Source organism: Elephas maximus, chromosome 20 (assembly GCF_024166365.1).
Source record: "Elephas maximus indicus isolate mEleMax1 chromosome 20, mEleMax1 primary haplotype, whole genome shotgun sequence".
Lineage (NCBI taxonomy): Eukaryota > Metazoa > Chordata > Mammalia > Proboscidea > Elephantidae > Elephas > Elephas maximus.
Window position 1 is genome coordinate 5,232,285 of NC_064838.1, and position 20,616 is coordinate 5,252,900.

General features: G+C 39.1%; 1 protein-coding gene across 5 annotated transcripts in view; it reads right to left on the reverse strand.

Annotated features, from left to right (window-relative positions):
• RBM33 (RNA binding motif protein 33) overlaps positions 1-20,616 on the reverse strand; it is a 205,707-nt gene that overhangs the window by 74,970 nt on the left and 110,121 nt on the right. For all 5 annotated transcript variants that reach the window (XR_007514470.1, XM_049863167.1, XM_049863166.1 and 2 more), the window contains 2 exons: positions 18,435-18,723; positions 12,452-12,510 (listed from right to left, as the gene is read on the reverse strand). Coding sequence is in view for 4 of the 5 variants with exons in the window: in XM_049863167.1 (XP_049719124.1) it covers positions 12,452-12,510; positions 18,435-18,723 (348 nt within the window). In the remaining variant the exon portion in view is untranslated. The remainder of the gene's footprint in view (positions 1-12,451; positions 12,511-18,434; positions 18,724-20,616) is intronic.

Consider the following 20,616-nt stretch of genomic DNA (forward strand, 5'->3'; position numbering starts at 1 on the left):
AATATATAAGGAGCCTGACCCCTCCACTGGACGGTGATTTGGGTGAGAAATAAGCTTGACTGTGCTACTGTGCTAAGCTCTAAGCTATTGAAACTCTGGGACTGTCTACTAAAAGTTGGTCTACTCTAACCAGTACTCCTGTGGTAGACACTTGGGTTCCATACCCACAGCTCCTTCACGAGCCAGTGCCTTCATCCTCCAGCTGCTACAAATGCTGCCCCGTGACTTAAGGAGAACTGCCCATGGCTGGTAGATGCTGCTTCGCTGAGGAATGATACAGGGGCACAAAAGCCTACCCCGCAGCACTGTGTCTCAGAGTTGGGACAGCTCTGTGCTATGACTTATGGTCCAGAGCCCACCCTCCCCTGCTCTGAGGATCAGGCCAAGGCTCTAGACTTTTACCTGAAACCACAGCTTTGCTCCCGTCCTGCTTCCCTCATGTAAATCATGTGCATTCAAATCCCCAGCTCAGGCTCTGCTCCCACCAACCTAACGCTCGCCCCATACCACTAATACTTCCAGCTAAATATTACTGGTAGTCTCCTACTATGTAAAAAGCTTTTTAGTATCTCATTCAATCCTTACGGCAACCTATAAAGTAGATATTCTCCTCACAGAAATCCTTTAAGAATTTAAATACCTTTGTACATGGTAAGGTTAGAATGTAGCAGAGCCTGGATTCAAACCTAAGTCCATCTAACTCCAGAGCATGTGTACTTAACCACTATGCTACACAGTACCTGTTGTGGATGGCAAGTGGTAGGGATTTACTTTCATATTCCCTTATTTGTCTCAATGTTTTATAATCACAAACGTATATGTAATATTTTGTGTGTGTGTGTGTATTTTAGAGTCAAGGAAACCAGTAACTACTAAGTCAAAAGTCAGATAGCCATAGAAATTCCACGCCTGGTCTGAATGGGTAAAACAATCAGCAGTTCTTATCCTATAAACCTATGAGAGGTTAAAGGAGGTTAGGAGCCCGGTGTTGTAGTGGTTAATGGTTCAGCTGCTAACCAAAAGGTTAAAGTTCAAACCTACCAGCCGCTCCCTGAAACCTTATGGGGCAGTTCTGCTCTGTCCTATAGGGTCACTCTGAGTCGGAATCAACTCAATGGTTGTTAAGACCATAAATACTATCTATGACTTAGAAAGAAATAGCTGAGTCAAGATGAGTAAATTAGAACATTTCTGGTTTTGGAAAGCTATTAAATAGAATTTTACAGGTGGAAAAAGAGCTTTGAGTAGGTAACCTTAAAACTGTAAATGGAACAGGCAATGCGGAGTAACTGAGGCATCCAGTTAGAGGACACAGGGTCAAAAGAAGCTGAAAGACACTCTGACCTTCCGATATTAGAGAGGTCCACGCAAGAAACGAAGAGTAAAATGAACCCAATCAGGAAGAAGAAGTCATGGTGGCATATCTTCCAAGATGACAAATGCCTGCAGACTGGCCAAGTGGTGGCATGATTAGAAAAAAAGGAGCAGATAATGAAAAGATACTCAGTGACTGGTTCATGAAATAAACTGATTAGTGAACAAGGTTACTTCCTTTGAGACGTCAGATAATGGGGACATAGGGGAGAAACCCTTCTGGGAAGACGCAGAGCCCTCCCTGTTACTGCCCCATCTGCTTCAGTGGATAATGTGAGAGTTTGAATATCTGAATAAATTTTGAAACTTTCAAATTTAAGGTCCTGAAAGCTATTTACTGACTGTTCTCAATATTGCTTTTTTGAACCAGAAAGGAAGTTTAACAGATAGTGGGTATCATTAGGCTCATGGGCCACGTTTTCCCATTTTCTGCTTTGCTTTGAACACAGGTGTCATTTTTTTCTTTTTCTCTACCACACAACTTAAATTCTGGCCGTAAGTTTTAGTCACAAGGAAAAGATCTTGGCTAGTACAAATTCTCAATTCTTCCTTAGTAATACAGCCCCAATTTTATTCAGGACAACAATATGCTCAGCTAAAAAACTACATATTCCAACTTTGTGACAAAGTGGCCATGTGACTCAGTTCTGGCCAAGAGGATGTAAGTGGAAGTTTGGGCTGGGGAGAGGGGCGAGATAGGAAATCGTGCACCTTTGCCCCACGCACCTTCCCCTCCCTCAGCCTGCAATACTGACATGCACGTGCAATGATGGTTGGGTAGGAAAAAAAAAAATGGGTCCCACATAGCATCTGTGAGCTATACCAGCTCACAACTTCCTCATGTTTATGCAAAAAATAAAACGTTTGATTTTTAAGTACTGTTAACTGAGTTTTCTGTCACATGCAGCCTATTTTATATCCTGACCAACACAGCCCAACCAGTATTTTATTTGACATAAATACAGCCCCACAATAGAGAACAATTAACAGTTGTTCTGAAGGATGAAGAAACTCAGGTTTACCCAAGGTTCCACTGTCTATAAATGATAACTCAGGACCAGAACCCACATTTGGTTTATAGAGTGCTCCTTCCACTAAGGCACATCACTTCTCCTGACACCTTTGCTGAAACGAATTTGTCTTCAAGTGAAGTAGTACCGCACAAAACACGGTTTCAAAATCTGTTGTTCACCATATATAACTGAGCAATCATTCCCTTATTAGCGTCTTTCATTTCATAGGTATAAAGGACAATAAATTACCAAGTCCCTCTACCAAATGCAGAATTATTTCAAGACAGTGAGTGGTGAATACCTCACTCACAGAACTTCCAGTACTGATGTAGGTCTGCCTTTTAAAGAAAAGGCTACTTTAATCCTTTCAAATAATTTCTCTATTTTGCTTTTCTTTGTAGCCCTTTAAAAATCCAAGGTAAGAAATTATCTTTCTCTCTGATATAAGTCTTATACAAATTACACTTTCACTTTTTTGCACCTCTTGCTAATTATATGATGTTATCTATATTAATCCTATTCAGGAAGAACTGATAACTTCAGTTACAAAAAAAAAAAAGAAAACTTTGCATAAATTGCTGAGCACAAAGTTAATCGCATAAAGCAAAGAATAAAGACGCTTTAACAGCTATTGTGTGACTTATCAGTTTCTGAAGAAGGGTCAGTCAGTATATTTTAATAAGACTAATTAAATACCTTAACAATGTCACTGAAACTTCATGAATCTTTTTAAATAAATTACAACCTTTCTCTACATCATGTTTTCATTTATTAATCTCACTTAAAATGCAAAGAACTATATAAGAAACCAACTGACACTTAAGAAGGACCTCTCAGTTAATTCTGATTAAACGGGTTAAATGCAAAGAATAAAGACCACTAGTGACCCTTGACGTAATTAAAATTATAGCCCTCTTATCAATATTAATCCTCTTACTTCCCTATTCTCCCTGGACTTTTTTCTTTCAGGCCAGGCCTTGTATAAATACCTACATCCATTTTCCTATAAAGGGCTCTGCTGTCTACAGATACACTCTGAAGATTATGAAGAGGCACGTACTGTATAGGAAGGGCTCCATTTTATATCGGGGGGATTTAAATACATTAAGATCACGTCGTTGTTTTAAGCAGTAAACGACAGCATGCGCTACTATGTAAAAATCTTATTAATACAAAATACTGCTTTTCATGAAGCTACTAAAGATTATTTATTTAGATTATTTCATAATGAAAAGGCCTTTATGCTTACACCCCCCTTTCAAAAACCACCCTACCAAATGACAGCCTCCACCAGAGTAAACGTCCCCAGGTGAGCACTTCATGACAGTCACAGCTTTATACAGTTATGACTCAACTTCCCAAATTCTCTTTTTTTTTTTTTTTTTTTACCAGTTTACTGAGGTGCATTTCAGTATTTAGGGGGAAAGTACAGCATAATAATTAAGAAAATGGGCTTCAGACTCAGACTTCCTTGCTTCCCAATCCTACCTCCTGCACCTAGTTATATAAATTTAGCAGTTTAATCTAAGACTCAGTTTCCTCATCTGTAAAATGGAGACAATAATCTTACCTACTTCATAAGGTTGTTTAACATAATAGCCCTGAGCAAAATCTGGGATATAGTGATCATTCAATCATTTTTTTTTTTTTTTTTTAACTTACCACTGTTTTCCACAATATATGCTCTAGGAAGACTGTAATTCCTCATTCAAAAAAGTACCAACTTAAAAAGCAAAGCAGTAATACCAGCTACCCCAACTGAAAGCATACGGAGTTTCTGTTTGTTTTTTAAACACTAATCTCTTAGTACACCTTAACCATATGACCCAGTACCACACTCCTAGCTATTTACTGAAAACTTATGTTCACACAAAAACTTGCACACAAGTATTTATAGCAAACTTTATTCATAACAGCCAAAGATTGCAAACAACCTGAATGTCCAACTGGTGAACAGGAATACTACTCAGCAGTAAAAAGGGACGAACTACTGATAGGTACAACAAAACGGAAGAATCTCAAACATATTACACAGTACTAAGGAAGCCAAACTCAAAACGCAACATCCTGTGTGCTTCTACTTCTCTGACAAAATTATAGCAACAGAAGAGACAGACCAGTGGCTGACAGGGGATAGGGAAGAGAACTTTATCAACTTAAGTTAAATAAAGTAGATTATCATACACTTTCACGATGCAGTTTTCACAACGTAGCTTAATGGCTCCAACAGCTACTGTTACGAGAAGCTGACAGGACGTTATTCCAGTGAGCACTCTCTGACCTCTTACAAGAAGCTGACAGGACGTTATTCCAGTGAGCACTCTCTGACCTCTTACGAGAAGCTGACAGGACGTTATTCCAGTGAGCACTCTCTGACCTCTTACGAGAAGCTGACAGGACGTTATCCCAGTGAGCACTCTCTGACCTCTTACGAGAAGCTGACAGGACGTTATCCCAGTGAGCACTCTCTGACCTCTTACGAGAAGCTGACAGGACGTTATCCCAGTGAGCACTCTCTGACCTCTTACGAGAAGCTGACAGGACGTTATTCCAGTGAGCACTCTCTGACCTCTTACGAGAAGCTGACAGGACGTTATCCCAGTGAGCACTCTCTGACCTCTTACGAGAAGCTGACAGGACGTTATTCCAGTGAGCACTCTCTGACCTCTTACGAGAAGCTGACAGGACGTTATTCCAGTGAGCACTCTCTGACCTCTTACGAGAAGCTGACAGGACGTTATCCCAGTGAGCACTCTCTGACCTCTTACGAGAAGCTGACAGGACGTTATCCCAGTGAGCACTCTCTGACCTCTTACGAGAAGCTGACAGGACGTTATCCCAGTGAGCACTCTCTGACCTCTTACGAGAAGCTGACAGGACGTTATTCCAGTGAGCACTCTCTGACCTCTTACGAGAAGCTGACAGGACGTTATTCCAGTGAGCACTCTCTGACCTCTTACGAGAAGCTGACAGGACGTTATTCCAGTGAGCACTCTCTGACCTCTTACGAGAAGCTGACAGGACGTTATTCCAGTGAGCACTCTCTGACCTCTTACGAGAAGCTGACAGGACGTTATCCCAGTGAGCACTCTCTGACCTCTAACGAGAAGCTGACAGGACGTTATTCCAGTGAGCACTCTCTGACCTCTTACAAGAAGCTGACAGGACGTTATTCCAGTGAGCACTCTCTGACCTCTGAGTTGTTGGTGTGGACTCCAGCCCACCCATCTCTATGGGACACATGCAATGCATGCTGGCAGAACAGCCAGTAAAGTTAAAGGGTTACTGAATTTTATAAACCGCCTTACTTCATAGTGGTTACCACAGTGTTTAGCTGCTCCTGTTACCGTTACAGATGGGAATTCATTGATATGATTAAATTTGATGGTATGATAATATATGGTAATTATGATTAATCAGAAACCCACTAGCAAATGGAGGATGTTGGGTATTATGTCACCTGCATTTTAAACTGCATTCTCTCCTTGCAAGCCTGACAATACTTGACAGCTGGGAGGATCTCATCCGGTTAGCCTGCTACCAACAGATCTGATAAGAGAAAACACCCATCGCCCCTTTGCTATCCTAAGTGCTAATAATTACAAGGAATTACAGGCAAGTTGTAGAAACAGTAAGCGTTCAAAAGAAAGGCTTTTCCCCCCTAGACAGAATAAAGTCTGGATTCACATCTGCAAGAGCTATAATCAGAAAGAAATGTAATTTGATGCAGCAGTCTCATCAAACACAATTTGCATGAAATGCCGTATAAAACAATCCAAGAAGCGTCAATCACCACCACCTGATACCATGTACCCTGTTAAATGAAAACAGAATGCTACCTGTGATTTGCTGTAACTACAGAGTAAACACAAAGGAAAATTCATTTCTCGTACCTACCTAATGATGTAATCACCAAGAAGACTAATTTAAATTTAAAAGTACAGTATTTTTTTAACCCATGATTTTTATTTTGAATTTAAACAAACAGCACTAAGAAATTATTCAGCAGCCAAACTACTTGGTACTTGCATCAGCACTTACCTGACACAGCAATGCAAAATCAGAAGTCTAAATAGGGTTTAAAATACCCCAGCTCAAGAATCTTTAAGATGTGAGTTACTCTGAATTTACTGGTATGCTTACAAACAGTAATTGCACTGAAACGGAACTTCAAAGCAACACTTTAAAATGTTCCAATAATCAATACTTTAGTGTTACTTTAAGTGGGCAAATTTTAAAAACAAACCAAATTTTTCTGAGGATAAATGCATAGCTGGAAAATATATTTATGGGTAAGAATACTACTCAGCAGTAAAAACGGACTAAAACTACTGATGGGTACAACAAAATGGAAGAATCTCGAACGTATTACACAGTACTAAAGAAGCCAAACTCAAAACGCAACATACTGTGTGATTCTACTTCTATGACAAAATTGTAGCAACAGAAGACAGACCAGTGGCTGACAGGAGGTAGGGACTGGAACTTTATCAACTTAAGTTTTATACTAATGACAAAGAAAGAAAGAAAGAAAAAATTAGTTACAGCCCTTGTGGACAGAGAAACCAATTAGCCTAACTTATAAAAAAAAAAAAAGGAATATTTAGAATTGAAAACAGACTTCAAAATACAGTGAAACCTGTGACAGTTGGAACTTGAAAGCACTGCCTTGTTTTTCCACGTCTCCCAAGTCTTCTAACACTCCTTTTAGTAGAAGATATTCACGTTTTCCTTCTCTGACAGGTAACCACCTTACAGAGGTCCCAGCTTTCGCAGGTTTTACTGTACTTGCTTATTTGTAGAAAGGTAAACTAGCCTCTCACCCATTCCCACTCTCTTAACAAAAGAAGAAACAAAAACGTGTAACTGTTTTGTGAAATTATATCCAAACATCCTGATGCTAATGGAGCTGCTTTAAGCCAGTGGACTGGTAGGGGGTAGTGAGCTAAACAGAAAGACTGAAAAAAAGGGAGTTGAAATGGAGAAGGGTGTAAGTCACTCAAAAACCTTGTCATTTCTAAGGGTATAAGCCCACCTCCTGTGCTAATCAGCTCTCCTAAGTATCCATTATTTAAATAATTGAGATGTATTTTATATTTGCAAAGACTCGTGTTCTGGTATGAAAATGAGTATGAAAAATATTTATTCTCTGATGTGCCATCAATTTTATATCTGGAAAAATTTTATACCTGGGGAAAAACTCACCTCTCTGACTGAAAATTAAAAATGGTCACTGGGAATAAAAGTTGGAGCAAGAAGAAATATTTCAGAATTCAGCAACGACAGCTCTATCTGTAACTAAAACTAAATAGAGGAATCTAACTTTTAAACAGAAACCTAAATTACAAAATATTTCACTGAATTCTTTAAACGAATGAGTACATGAAGAAACGCTACCCTAATACAACGTCTAATGCTACCAGAGAACCTGACAGGAGAAAAGTTCCTAGCGCTTACGGAAAATTTTTCCAAAATGAAAACCAAAAAACTGATTCTTTTCTTTTTACAAGTTTATCATTTTAACATTCAAATCATTTGTTTTAAAAACTGTTTATTCAATTCTCTAATATTCACTAACAGGAAATAAAAATACTAGTTTGCTACATTAGGCATAGTCTAGAACACCATATTTTGGCTTAAGATTTGAATTTTTAAAAATAATTTTAAATAATCCTATAAAAAATAATCCTTCATATTATGTTACCTAGAATTCTCTATGATTTTCTAGTTACTAGTTCAAAATTTCTCAAGATCTCATAAAATTGTCAAACAAAATTGACTTAAAGGAAAAAAAGTAAAGTTTACCACTACTGGGGAAGAGAAGGAATAGTTTAGCATGAATACCAAATTTACCCTGGATCCTTTAAAAAGTCAGAAAGGTAGTGGTACTTCTGTCTACTGACTGTCTTTCTAGCCAGCTGGGTGCAGAGCTAAGTTCTCACACAGTTAAAAGTACATTATGCCACTGAACTGTACACGCAGAAACTGTTGGATCAGTGTATGTTTTGCTATGTGTAAGGAGCCCTGGTTGCGCAGTGGTTACGTTCTTGCCCGCTAACCAAAAAGGTCAGTAGTTTGAACCCACCAGCCTCTCTATGGGAGTAAGAAGTGGCAGTCCACTTCCGTAAAGATTATAGCCTTGGAAACCCTATGGGAGAGTCCTACTCTGTACTGTTGAGCCACTACGAGCTGGAATTGACTCAACGGCAAGGGGTTTGATTTTGTTTTGGTTTTACTGTGTAAATTCTCAACAACAAAATAAATGCATAAATAAAAAATGTTTTAATGTACAGGTGTAATTCTACTGAGCAAATTCAAATATGTACTCTCGAAAACAAGAAGTAAAAACTGCGTATAAAAAATTTTAAATACACACTGCTGACTTACACAGGACTCCTAGTAAACCCCACACTAACTCCACATTGAATTCCTGGGTACATTTCTTCAACAAACATTTATTTGCACCTTCTACACACAAAGGCCCCAATGCTGGGTATATAATACTGAGCACAAGAAGACCGGGACTGTGCACTCGTGAAGTTTATCTACAGAAGACATTCATCAAATAATCACACAAATGTAAGGAAACGTACAGTTCTGATACGAATAAGCTGTGTGTACCCTCTGCATGGAGCTTTGAACTTACCTAGCCAGAGCCGTGGCAGTCAGTCAGTGGTTTTACTAGCCAGAGCCGTGGCAGTCAGTCAGTGGTTTTACTAGCCAGAGCCGTGGCAGTCAGTCAGTGGTTTTACTAGCCAGAGCCGTGGCAGTCAGTCAGTGGTTTTACCAGCCAGAGCCGTGGCAGTCAGTCAGTGGTTTTACTAGCCAGAGCCGTGGCAGTCAGTCAGTGGTTTTACTAGCCAGAGCCGTGGCAGTCAGTCAGTGGTTTTACTAGCCAGAGCCGTGGCAGTCAGTCAGTGGTTTTAAGCTGGGGGAAAGACAAGATCACAATGTACCTTGCTTTGATCAACTGCTGATTTCATGAAAACTGGCGCATAGATATCTGTGATTCGAATCTTAGTTTTGTGTACCAAAGAAGTACACTGATTCAAACAGACCCTACAATGAATCTGAAGTCAGGCTTCCTAACTTGAATGTTTATAAATTTGCATGTGTGTGTAGTCATTTTAAAAAACACAATTCAGTCTAACAAGTATTTACTGAACCCCTACTTCAGGAAAGCACTGAGACAGCTCCTGCAGCGCACGCAACTGTCCGTGAGGAACCCCTAAAGAGCTCTGATAAACCACAATACTGTCTTTATTGTTTTTATAATGTCACTCAAGTGAAAAGTGGTTTCAGGACAGAAGTTACGCTTAATTTAATTATGCTTGGTCCACTTTATAGTTTGGTGACTAGCACTATGCACAGCGCTTGGCACACAGGAGATCCTCATTAAATGCTACAAGATTAAATTTACGCTGATAGCAACCAAGCTGAATCCAGGAGTAGAAAGGGAAAGACAATTTTATTTAAAAAAAAAAAAAAAAAGATCTGGCTTAAGCAAAAAGACAGGAAGCAGCTTTATAATACTGGTTGTCTTCGACTAACGATGGGCTCCATTCTGTTGGCTCCATTCTAAGTCGGTTTTGCCGAAAGTAGAATTAAAAAACCGAATTCACTGCCATCGAGTCGATTCTGACTCATAGCGACCCTATAGGACAGAGTAGAACTGCCCCCATAGAGTTTCCGAGGAGTTCCTGGCGGATTTGAACTGCCGACCTCTTGGTTAGCACCCGTAGCACTTAACCACTACGCCACCAGGGTTTCTGAAAGTAGAATAGCTCTTTAAGTTTACATTATTATTGCCTTTCATCGTCGGTATCTTTATAAATCCCATCTTTGACCTTCTGCAAGTGCAATGTCCGAGAATGATAACATCAACAAGTGATGCACTGCAACACTGTATGCTGAACATATTACATATTACTTACGATAAGATGTACAAAATAAAAAAAACAAAAATAGATGGTCCTAAGTGTGGTTCATTGTAACTCAAATACGTCATAAGTTGGGGACTAACTGTGAAGAGTTTCTCTCCCTCCCCAACAATACTGAGTGATTTTTTTAAAGGAAACATAGACCTCTACATTATTTTTTTTAAAAAAACAGATTCCACATTTGATTATTTTAAGGGAAACTGATACCAGAAATAAGTAGACCATTTTCAAAACCACAAATTCACCATAACTTCAACTTAAGATCTAACTAAGGACTGGGATTTAAAGAAAGATACGACACCTGATAAAACAGTGGTAAGTGCCTGAGTTGGAGATAACGTTTCTTGAGTTACATCATATACGTGCTCATTTCTAGCCCAACTCTTTCCAATCACCCATATATACTTCCCCCATCTCAAAAACAAAACAAAAAGCATTTCTTGCAGAAACTTTTCCAAAGGCAGCTCAACAGTATTTACTAACCTCAGAATACTATATAATTTGAAAATAAGTTCAATTTGTCACCAAAATTTTTCTTTTTTAATTCTCTCGTGAAAGCCTCATTAACGAGGCTTTCTTCTTCTAGCATCAGATCCAATCATATTTGCGCAATTGAAAAATAAAAGTACATGAGAACTGAAAGTGACTATTAGGATGTTGTATCAGTAAACAGATTTTACAAAAATATCTATCACATGAAACACTGCTTTAGGTTTAATTCCTTAAATTAAGATGGCTGATTCATTTCAAATTTTATCGGTATAACACAAACAAAACATGAAAACATTCTCTCTATAATGCAAATAAAACATGAAAGCAATCTGAATAATGGCTTTAAATACAAATGTTCACAATCTTGAGAAACAGCAAAAAGTACTCAGAGTGTTCATGCTTTTCAATAGCTAGCAGTTCCGCTGTTTGACACGAAGAAATGTTCCTAATGACTAAAACCATACACATTCATCCACAGGTAACACAATTATTTAACGAACCTCAGCTATCTGAACAAACGCCTCAAATAGAGATTGCTACTCAATTAATGTCACCTCGTTTTTAAAAAATAACTTTCAGAGCTTGGTAAGTAATTTTAAAAAATAGGTAAATATAAGGAAATGAAACTAATAAGCAATTTTAGAAAAAACCACCAGAAACCATACCATAATTCATAAATAATGGCTACACATCCAGAAGTTTTAAAAAATAATCTAAATTTAAAATTCTATACTGCTATTACTTTTCAATAATAACTTGATTATACAGCCCACTGTGTAAATTTCATTAAAGCCTCTTTACTAGCTGTCATATGTAAACACATATCTACTGAAGTATCAAAGCGGAAGAGTCAAATAGGCCTTTTCGACATTCCCGAAAACCAAACTGTTACCTTAATCAAAACTACCTCTGTTTTTTATACAAATGACGTTAGAATTTTATGGTCTGGTCCATTTTTTGAACATTGTTTTTAGAAAGAACACATCCTCATTTAATAAAACCAGAAATCTAACCACAAATTAAAAAAAAAATTAATCGATATTTTTCTCCTACTTAAACGTTAGAAAAACGGATGAAGTTACATAACGTGTGTGTGCATATGAGAGAGAGAGGGAGAAACAGAGGGCATGGGGGAGAGAGAACATGTGTGCTTTCTTTTAAAGGTATTTTCTAGGAAAATCCTCCATTTTAAAATATAAAACAAATAGTTTATTAAAAATTCTGAGGTTTTTTTGAAAAACAACTAGAGATCTCATTTGTATTCCCGAGAATTTCATGCACATACCCACACATGCACAAACACACATACATACACCCTGTAATAAGGCAAGGACCTTTTGCACTTCACGTAAGAAGGCAATAATAAAATGAAAATCCATATTCTTTAAGATGAAAGGCACTCCACTGACAATTCTGATTCGACAATTTTACAGTTAAACAAAATTAATTCCATTCTCAAAAATCCATTGACCTTAAGCTTTTAACAAACATTTTCAACTGCAGAGATTATTGTCAATATTTACAAATCCTTAAAATTGTCTTCAGCTGGAACTACCCGTATCTGCAATATTAATACTTCCTTGTAAATGTGTGCTTATCCGTATCACATCAGAAGGAACAGCTGCTACTCACTGGGAATCTCTGGGGTCCCACAGCAGGTCTTGGCTGGCTCGGAAGTGGCAGCAAGGGCACTAAAAGGAAAAGCGCCTTTCATTACTGATCTATTTTACTAAACATTGCTACCGATCATAGAAAGGGACATGCTAAGTTTAATATAAAATATACACAATGCTTAATACTTTTAACCATCCCATAAAAGCAAAGGGGAAGACAACATTTATTTGCAACACACAGTAGCACAAGTAGGTGTTTAAACTTCAACAGTGAATTACTACTTAGAATTAAAATATGTTGCAAGAAAACAAGTAGTATTCCTCTAAAATAAGACACCTAGTTTGCTTTTCACTTTCCTATCCAGGTTATCAAACACCAATTATATATTCCTACCCCAATTAAATACAAATTTAAATCTAGATTCTCTAAAATCACAGAGAGAAGAGGGAGGGGGAGATAAAGCAGGCAGAGAAAGGAAACCCCACGTAACCTCAGCACTGGTGAAAACACACACATACAACTACAGAGAAGCCACACCATCTTCTATGCCAAGACTGTGTTTTCTTTTGTTCAGGTTTTGTTTCTAAACAAGGAGAATTCCTATCAATTTACCCAAAGAACAAGGAATCAATTTTAAAACAGACATTTTATAACAGAAAAGTTAGAAACCAGTTTCAGACACTGGCGCTAAACTGGGTGTGTTTAAGCTCTTTAAAATTTATGGGCTATACTGACCTTGATTTTGGGAGAAAAAAAGAAAATCACAATATGGTGCATGTTATATTTTTCATTAAAATGTTCTGCCAGATAATATAAACTATCAGATTATCGGGTAAAATTTATAATGTAGCATATTTTTAATTTAAGAAATTTCTGGTAATTGAGAAATAAGAGAGATGACGCACCTTAAGATCCAATAAAAATTACCTTAAAAATAGAGTGTTAGGCTATTACAAAAACTCAAAGATTTACACACAGAAATAAATAATCTTTGTTAGTTATAAGGGAGGGGAGGGGTGGGGAGGGAAAAACTAACTAGGCAATAGATAAGTAGTAACTTTGGTGAAGGGTATGACACTACACCATACTGTGGAATCCAGCACAACTTGTACAAGGCAAGGTCATGGAAGCTTCACGAACACATCCAAACTCCCTGAGGGACCGAATTACTGGGCTGAGGGCTGGGCACTATGGTCTCAGGGGACATCTAGCTCAAATGGCGTAACACAGTTTATGAAGAAAATGTTCTACATCCTACTTTGGTGAGTGGCGTCTGGGGTCTTAAAAGCTTGTCAGCGGCCATCTAAAATACTCCACTAGTCTCACCCCTTCTCTGCTAGAGAATGAAGAAAATCAAAGACACAAGGCAAAGATTAGTTCAAAGGACTAACCGGTCACAACTACCACAGCCTCTACCTGACCTCAGTCCAGCACAACCAGATGATGCCCGGTTACCACCACCAAATGCTCTGACAAGGATCACAATAAAGGACAGAGCTGGAGAAAAATGCAGAACAAAATTCTAACTCACAGATCTTAAAAAAAAAAAAAAAAAAACAGACTTACTGGTCTGACAGAGGTTGGAGAAGTCCCAAGAGTGTGGCCTCCAGACATCCTTTTAACTCAGTAATGAAGTCACTCCCGAGGTTCACCCTTCAGCTAAACGTTAGACAGGCCCATAAAACAAACAATAATACACGTAGCTCAACCACAGACAGGAGACTAAACGGGCACACCAGCCCAGGGGCAAGGGCAGGAGGAGGGGACGGGAAAGCTGGATGAATGGAAATGGGGAACTCAAGGTCAAGAAGGGGAGAGTGTTAACACATTGCAGGGTTGGCAACCAATGTCACAAAATAATATGTGTATTAATTGTTAAACGAGAAACTGATTTGCTCTGTAAACCTTCATCAAAAGCACACACACACACACACAAAAAACTACCCCAGAAAAAAGAAAAAAAAAAAAAAAAAACAGAATGCCAGAATAAACTATTTTTTATTTACTATGATTACTCAAGGAATTCATACATTGAGCCTTATAGTTAACATCATATTTCCACAGGTCCAACCTAAAGTTATAGTATGTATGTGCCTATGTCACTGATCAAAAGGCAAGCGTGACTGAAAGAAACTGACTTTTATAATACGTAGAAATGGCAGGTGTTCATCCCTCCCTTGAGAGATAAATTCCGTAAGTCCAAATTTCAAAATTAGGGCAGGTCAATTTGCAATACTTTATATAAAATGGGATCCATTCTATAGAGCTAGTTAAAAGGCCCTGTAATATGTGGATTGTGTATTTGAAGCAAAATATTAGATTATGAAGCAGAGAAAGAAAAACTAGAATATCTCTGCATTCAAAAGATTACAAGGAGGGTGAGGAGGAAAAAAACTATATGTTAAACAATGTAAAGACAATATTTTTTAAATTAAGTACCAAATATAAAATACCCAAATCTTCAAAAATTCTATCATGTGTACCACTTACTTCTAAACCTGGAATTTAAATGTTAACTACTATCGCATGATTCCAATACAACGAAAGGGTGAAAATTTTAAGCCTCTTTAATTAGAAGTAAAGGAAGCAAGGAATCCAGCCAGGATCTCTGGGGAGAAACCTGGTTACAATTCATGGATTTCCTACACAGAAGCCCTTGGATTAGCTGGCAGTTTCCATAAAGTATCAGCAGTTTTTTTTTTTTTTTAAAGATAAACTATATAGACAACAATGATAAAATGCAGGAAAGAAGAATATAAGCTGCTAAGAGAGTAAAAAAGTAGCTGAGAACAAATATGATATGAACAAGAACAGACTGAAAATCTAGCACAGTATCAGAGAGAAAGCCTTCAGTCACACTGTCAAGGTGTTTTCACAACTGTCCTGGCAGAAGCCTAGCACGTCTGCAAGCACTAGGACACGCGTACTTATCTGCCATCTCAGCACCACTTGGAAAAGAAGAGAATTAAATTTTTTTAATATTTAATATAAGTGTGTAATTAACTTCACACACTTATTTATCTTTTTTTTTTTTCTTTAAACATTAATGAATATACCAAGAGTCCCATTTGGCTCTTCCTGGTATTCACAGGGATTTGTCGACCTGTTACTCAAATCCATCAGAGATACCATTCTGATACTAAATGGTACCCTATCAAAAATGGTATCAGTGTTAAATATTTACAAGCATAAAATAATAAAGAAAGTATCACTAAATTGTCAGAATATTAATCTTCAGCCAACATGTTAGTTATTACATAGTGGTCCTCAAGAACCTCCTGGTAACTTGGCCCTGACTCCTTTATTTCTATCACCAGTTCAGGACCAGCTAGTTAACAGCTGTAACTGGAACAACTCTCTGCACATACCAGAATCTCACTAACCAAGAGATCATATAGCCTCAGCGGTTATAAAATCATACTGGGTCACCTAATCATTTTCCTCCCCCATAACTACTAGAGAGGGAAAAAAATCTCAGGATTTTGCACTCACGACTGTTCTGCAGGAAGTTTTGCTTCACTTCAAAGAAAATGGAAGGGGAAAACAGAGAGGATGCACTATGAGGCGTCAGTGCAAGGAAGGGGAAGCAGAGCGCTCATAAGCAGGCCCTCACTCAATGAAAAACCTTCGGCTCCATCGAAACACCGGTGGTCGGCAAACTCTTACTTACGTGTCTGAAGTTAAAAAGAAAGACGACACAAATTCCTTAACCTTACATTTTTATGACTTCTCCCACCTTAATAAGCTTATGCCATTAACTGGCTGACAGTGTTGATGCTGTCCTAGTAGATAAGAGGACTGATTTCTTTGTATAAAACCAAAAAACCATACCCGCTGCCGCTGAGTCGATTCTGACTCATAGCAACCCTACAGGACAGAACAGAACTCCCCAAAGGGTCGGCCTTGGTAGATTTGAACTGCCAACCTTTTGATTAGCAGCTGTAGCGCTTAACCATTACACCACCAGGGCTAAGGCAGATAAAAATGAACCTGCTCTGACGAACACAAAAGTGAAGGAAAAGGTTCCAGAACTATACCTGCTCAGGGTGGTTCTCCCTTACTTCCTGCTCCCACACTCCCCATTCAACTCCTTCTGTCCCTATCTGTTCCCGTCCTTCTGTCTGTTATCCGTCCCCGTCTATCTGTACCCATTTTCCAGGCGCTATCTGTCTTGACCCTCCATCTACCACCCATCTCCTGGTCCTCTCCTCCCTCAGTCCCCATTTCTCTCCACTTGTCTTCCCATTTTATGCTCTTTACCCCCCTTCTCCCTCTTGTCTCAAATTCCCCAGTTCAGAAAACCTTCATCAAGGCCAAGGAGTCCCAGAGCGCTGAGAATCACTGGTTCAATCTACAGGCCTTATATATACAGGGGACATTCAATATGTAGCCTCTATTTAACCTTATTCATTTACTATTGAATAATCAGCTGTTTTGATAGTTTCTCTGTATCTCTACCCAGAGAGAACAATTTTTCCCTCCCTTACCTGCATCAACGTATCACTGAAGATCAGTGGAGGGAAAAACATGGCAGATAAAAGGTAGTTTACCAATTAAAAGACACGTGGCACTAAAGCTACTTACTTCATGTTGAAAAAAAAACTTAGCTGGTTCTGAGAGTTTAAACCTTTTGTCAGAAACCAGTTCTTGTATTTACCGAATCATTCACAAGCTTTGGGAGGGGGGCAAGACCTGCATCCGATCACTGTTACACAGCTGACTTTGGGCAAAGTTCACCATTTTCATACCTAGAAGACATCTTAGGGTCTCCTTCTAGCTTGACCACTTCGTAGCTCTAACACTACTGTATTTTTCTCAGGCTAAAGAAAATTTATGTACCTTACCAACTGCCAGTTTTCCACTCAATTTTTACAAGGAAATACATAATAATAACAGATACCAACATAAGTAAAATTAATCCGAGAAATCAGAATTATTGCAGTTCCACATTTAGGGAAACAATTTTAAGTAATAATACGCCAAGGATTATTAATGTGAGACTTATCCATTCCCCGTGCAGGCACGCAGGCATTTATTCACTCAACAGATAATGAGAGACAGGCACCGTGCCAGTCACTGAGGATCAAATGGACCGCAGTGCATACACTCCCTGCCCTTCAGAAGCTTGTTCCTGCAGGAGGATTAGGTGAGCAAGTGCTCTCCACAGTGTTAAGCACTATGGCAGCACAGTCCATGTCTTACTTGACATACGGGCAGTGGGTCACTCCAGGCCCTCTTTGATACACGTTCTTCAGTTGGCTTCCTGTACTCTAAGCTCCTGGTTTCCTCCCTGCTCCACCTGTCACTCCTACCCAACCTCCTTTGCTAGTCCTTCCTCTTCTCCCCACCCCTTCTAACAAGCCACATAAAATCCTTACTTATGAAGTCTATTGCTTATTGACTGTCTTTTTCTGCTAGAGAGTCAGCTTCATGACTGCATAAGTTTTGTCTGTTTTGTTCACCAATATATATCAAATGCTGGGCTCAACAAATATTTGTTAAGCAGATTATGAAGATATGTCTCATACAAATTGCTCAAAAATAGTTTCCTAGCTTCAGGGACCTGTTTGTGAAATAATAACAGCAGCAGTTATTCAATTACAATTAGTAATTTGAAAATGGATTTGTACCTCCCAACAAGCTAACACTGACTGAACCCTGAAAATTAACACTTATTATTGCAAACATTTTCACCATAAAATTCATGACCTGCAACAACACATACATTTCAATGGTAATCTCTAACATGTTCTTTAAATTTAAATTATTTTCTCAGTACTTTCCACTAATTTATAAAGTAAGTGATTCAAATGTTTAAACAAATGAACTTGGTCCATCAAGCTAAAATGTGTCAACGGAATGTGAGAGGGAATCAACTCATCTTTACAAACCTGAATGTGAAAATTATTCTGCCACAGTGAAAAAAAGACTGGGAAATGCCCTTCAGATGCACAGGAGCCTGTAACATTAAAATAGTGGAGGAAAAAATAAATAAACGTACCTTGGACAGGAGTTACCACAGTTCCTTTGAAATGTGGATTTATATGTATATTCTTGGGCTGCTGTGGCGTCACTGGAGGTGGGGTCATCATTATTCTCGGGGTTTCTATCTGGGGAGGCATGTGCATTCCTTGAGGCGGGGAGGGGTGATGAGGATGCTGTAAGGGAAGCAGAGGCTGGAGCTGCTGTTGCTGGAACAGGCTTCTAATTGGCTGTGGCTGAGGAGGAGGTGGCGGGGGTGGCGGTGGAGGCTGTGGCTGTGGAGGAGGAATTAATCTTGGCGAATGAGTCTAAAATCCACAAAAAAAGAAAAATTCACAGACATCAACATTTAGAAGAAAAGCAGAAGAATGCTGCTGTGTTAAAGATTTATATGGATTGAATTTTAGAAGTTACTCTTTAAGAAATAAACTCCCAGTTACATTTATATAAATAACAGTATAAACTGCTTTGCTTATTCACCATAAAGACTACTATCTCACAATGTGAGTCAATCTCAAGGCAAGAAAGAAAAAAATATTAGCCCCAAAATACCCGGCATGAATTTGGAAAGGAAAAAAATCCAGTTCAACAAACAGAACCGTCACAATGAGCACTGTCTCATGCTAGGTGCTCTCAGCCCACCCCCCACACACAGTCCTACTTCTTGTTCAACACAGAATCTAGGGGGAAAAAAGACAGGAAGCATGCACGAGGAACCCTATCACAGAAAAGACATGGAAGAGAGGCAGAAAATGTTAGAGACAGAAGTGGGGAAGAGAGTAATTCCACTGCGGGATGGCAAGGTGGTACTTGAACTAGGTTCTGAAGGAAGAAAACAGACGTGCCATGAAGGGAGAATAAGGGAATACCTTTGGAAGCACAGAGGAGACCAGTACCACTACAGCCATATCAAGAGGATGAAAGAAGGAAAGGCTGTGGAAATTATTCACTCAGAACGGTCAAAGATCTTGGGGCTATTCTGTCTAACAGAGTCACCAGAGAGGAAAGCAGTAACAATAACAGCAGCAGCAGCCACAGCTAACAGGCATCGAGTCCTTCCCATGTTTTAAGTACCTACTTAAAAGTTAGTATATAAATCAACTGACTTAGTCCTCCCAGTAATCCTATAAGGTAAGTTGTATTACTGTTCTTCTTTTTTCAAAGCCAAGTAGTTGGTAAGTAGAAGAGCTGAGATTTGAATTCAGACAATCGGATTCCAAAAGTTGTGCTTTTACCCACCCACTACTCAATATTGGCCATACTGCCATTTAACAGCAGAGACAGCAGAACATTGCGTATCAGCGGTCTAGTCAACAAGCTGTCTTCCTAGGATAGTGCCTAATTATGGTGGGCTTTTGAACTGCGAACAGATGATTTTGTTATTCTAATATACACAATATGTATAATGAGGAATCACGGACGGATAATGACTGTGATGGTTAAGATGGTGTGTCAACTTGGCTGGGCCATGATTCTCAGTGTTTTGGCAGTCGTATAATGTTGTGATTGCTTTCCTGTTGAAATCTGGTATGTGATCACCCCCATGATGGAATCTTCTGAGTGGTACCAGCGAGGGTGGGGACTGTGGCAGCTCACAGTCCCCTCAGCCTTCATCTCTCTGCCTTCCACCGCCTACTTCCTTCCTGCTCGCCTTGCAACAGTTGTTGGCTTATTCTGGATCCAGCAGCTGTCTCTTCTCTGACCTCTGATTCTTGGGACTTGAGCTAGCAGCTTACCTGTCCATCTTGGGATTCACCGATCTTCACAGCCTGTGAGGAAGTGTCCTGCTCCCCGACCTGCCTATCTTGGGTTCGCCAGCCCCTGAAGCTGAGTGACTCAGGAGAAACCTTGCGGTCTTGCCAACCTTCGGGATTCCTCAACCATCACAGCCTGTGAGCGGGATCCCTGCTCTCCAACCTGCTCATCTTGGGCTTACCAGCTTCTGTGGCTCCGTGAATTGGGAAAGGACTCTATCTTGATCCAAGGACTTGGGACGTTCCAATCCCTACAATCGTGTAAGCTGTTTCCTTAAATAAATCTCTCTCTATATATTTATACACGTTACTGGTTTTGCTTCTCTAGAGAACCCAGCCTAAGACGGCATCTTTAATAAAGGAGTTGCCATTTTCTCAGGAGGAGACATTTCAGAGGTACAATAAATTGAATTTTGAAACCAAACTGTGTATGGCCTTGGCTTAACT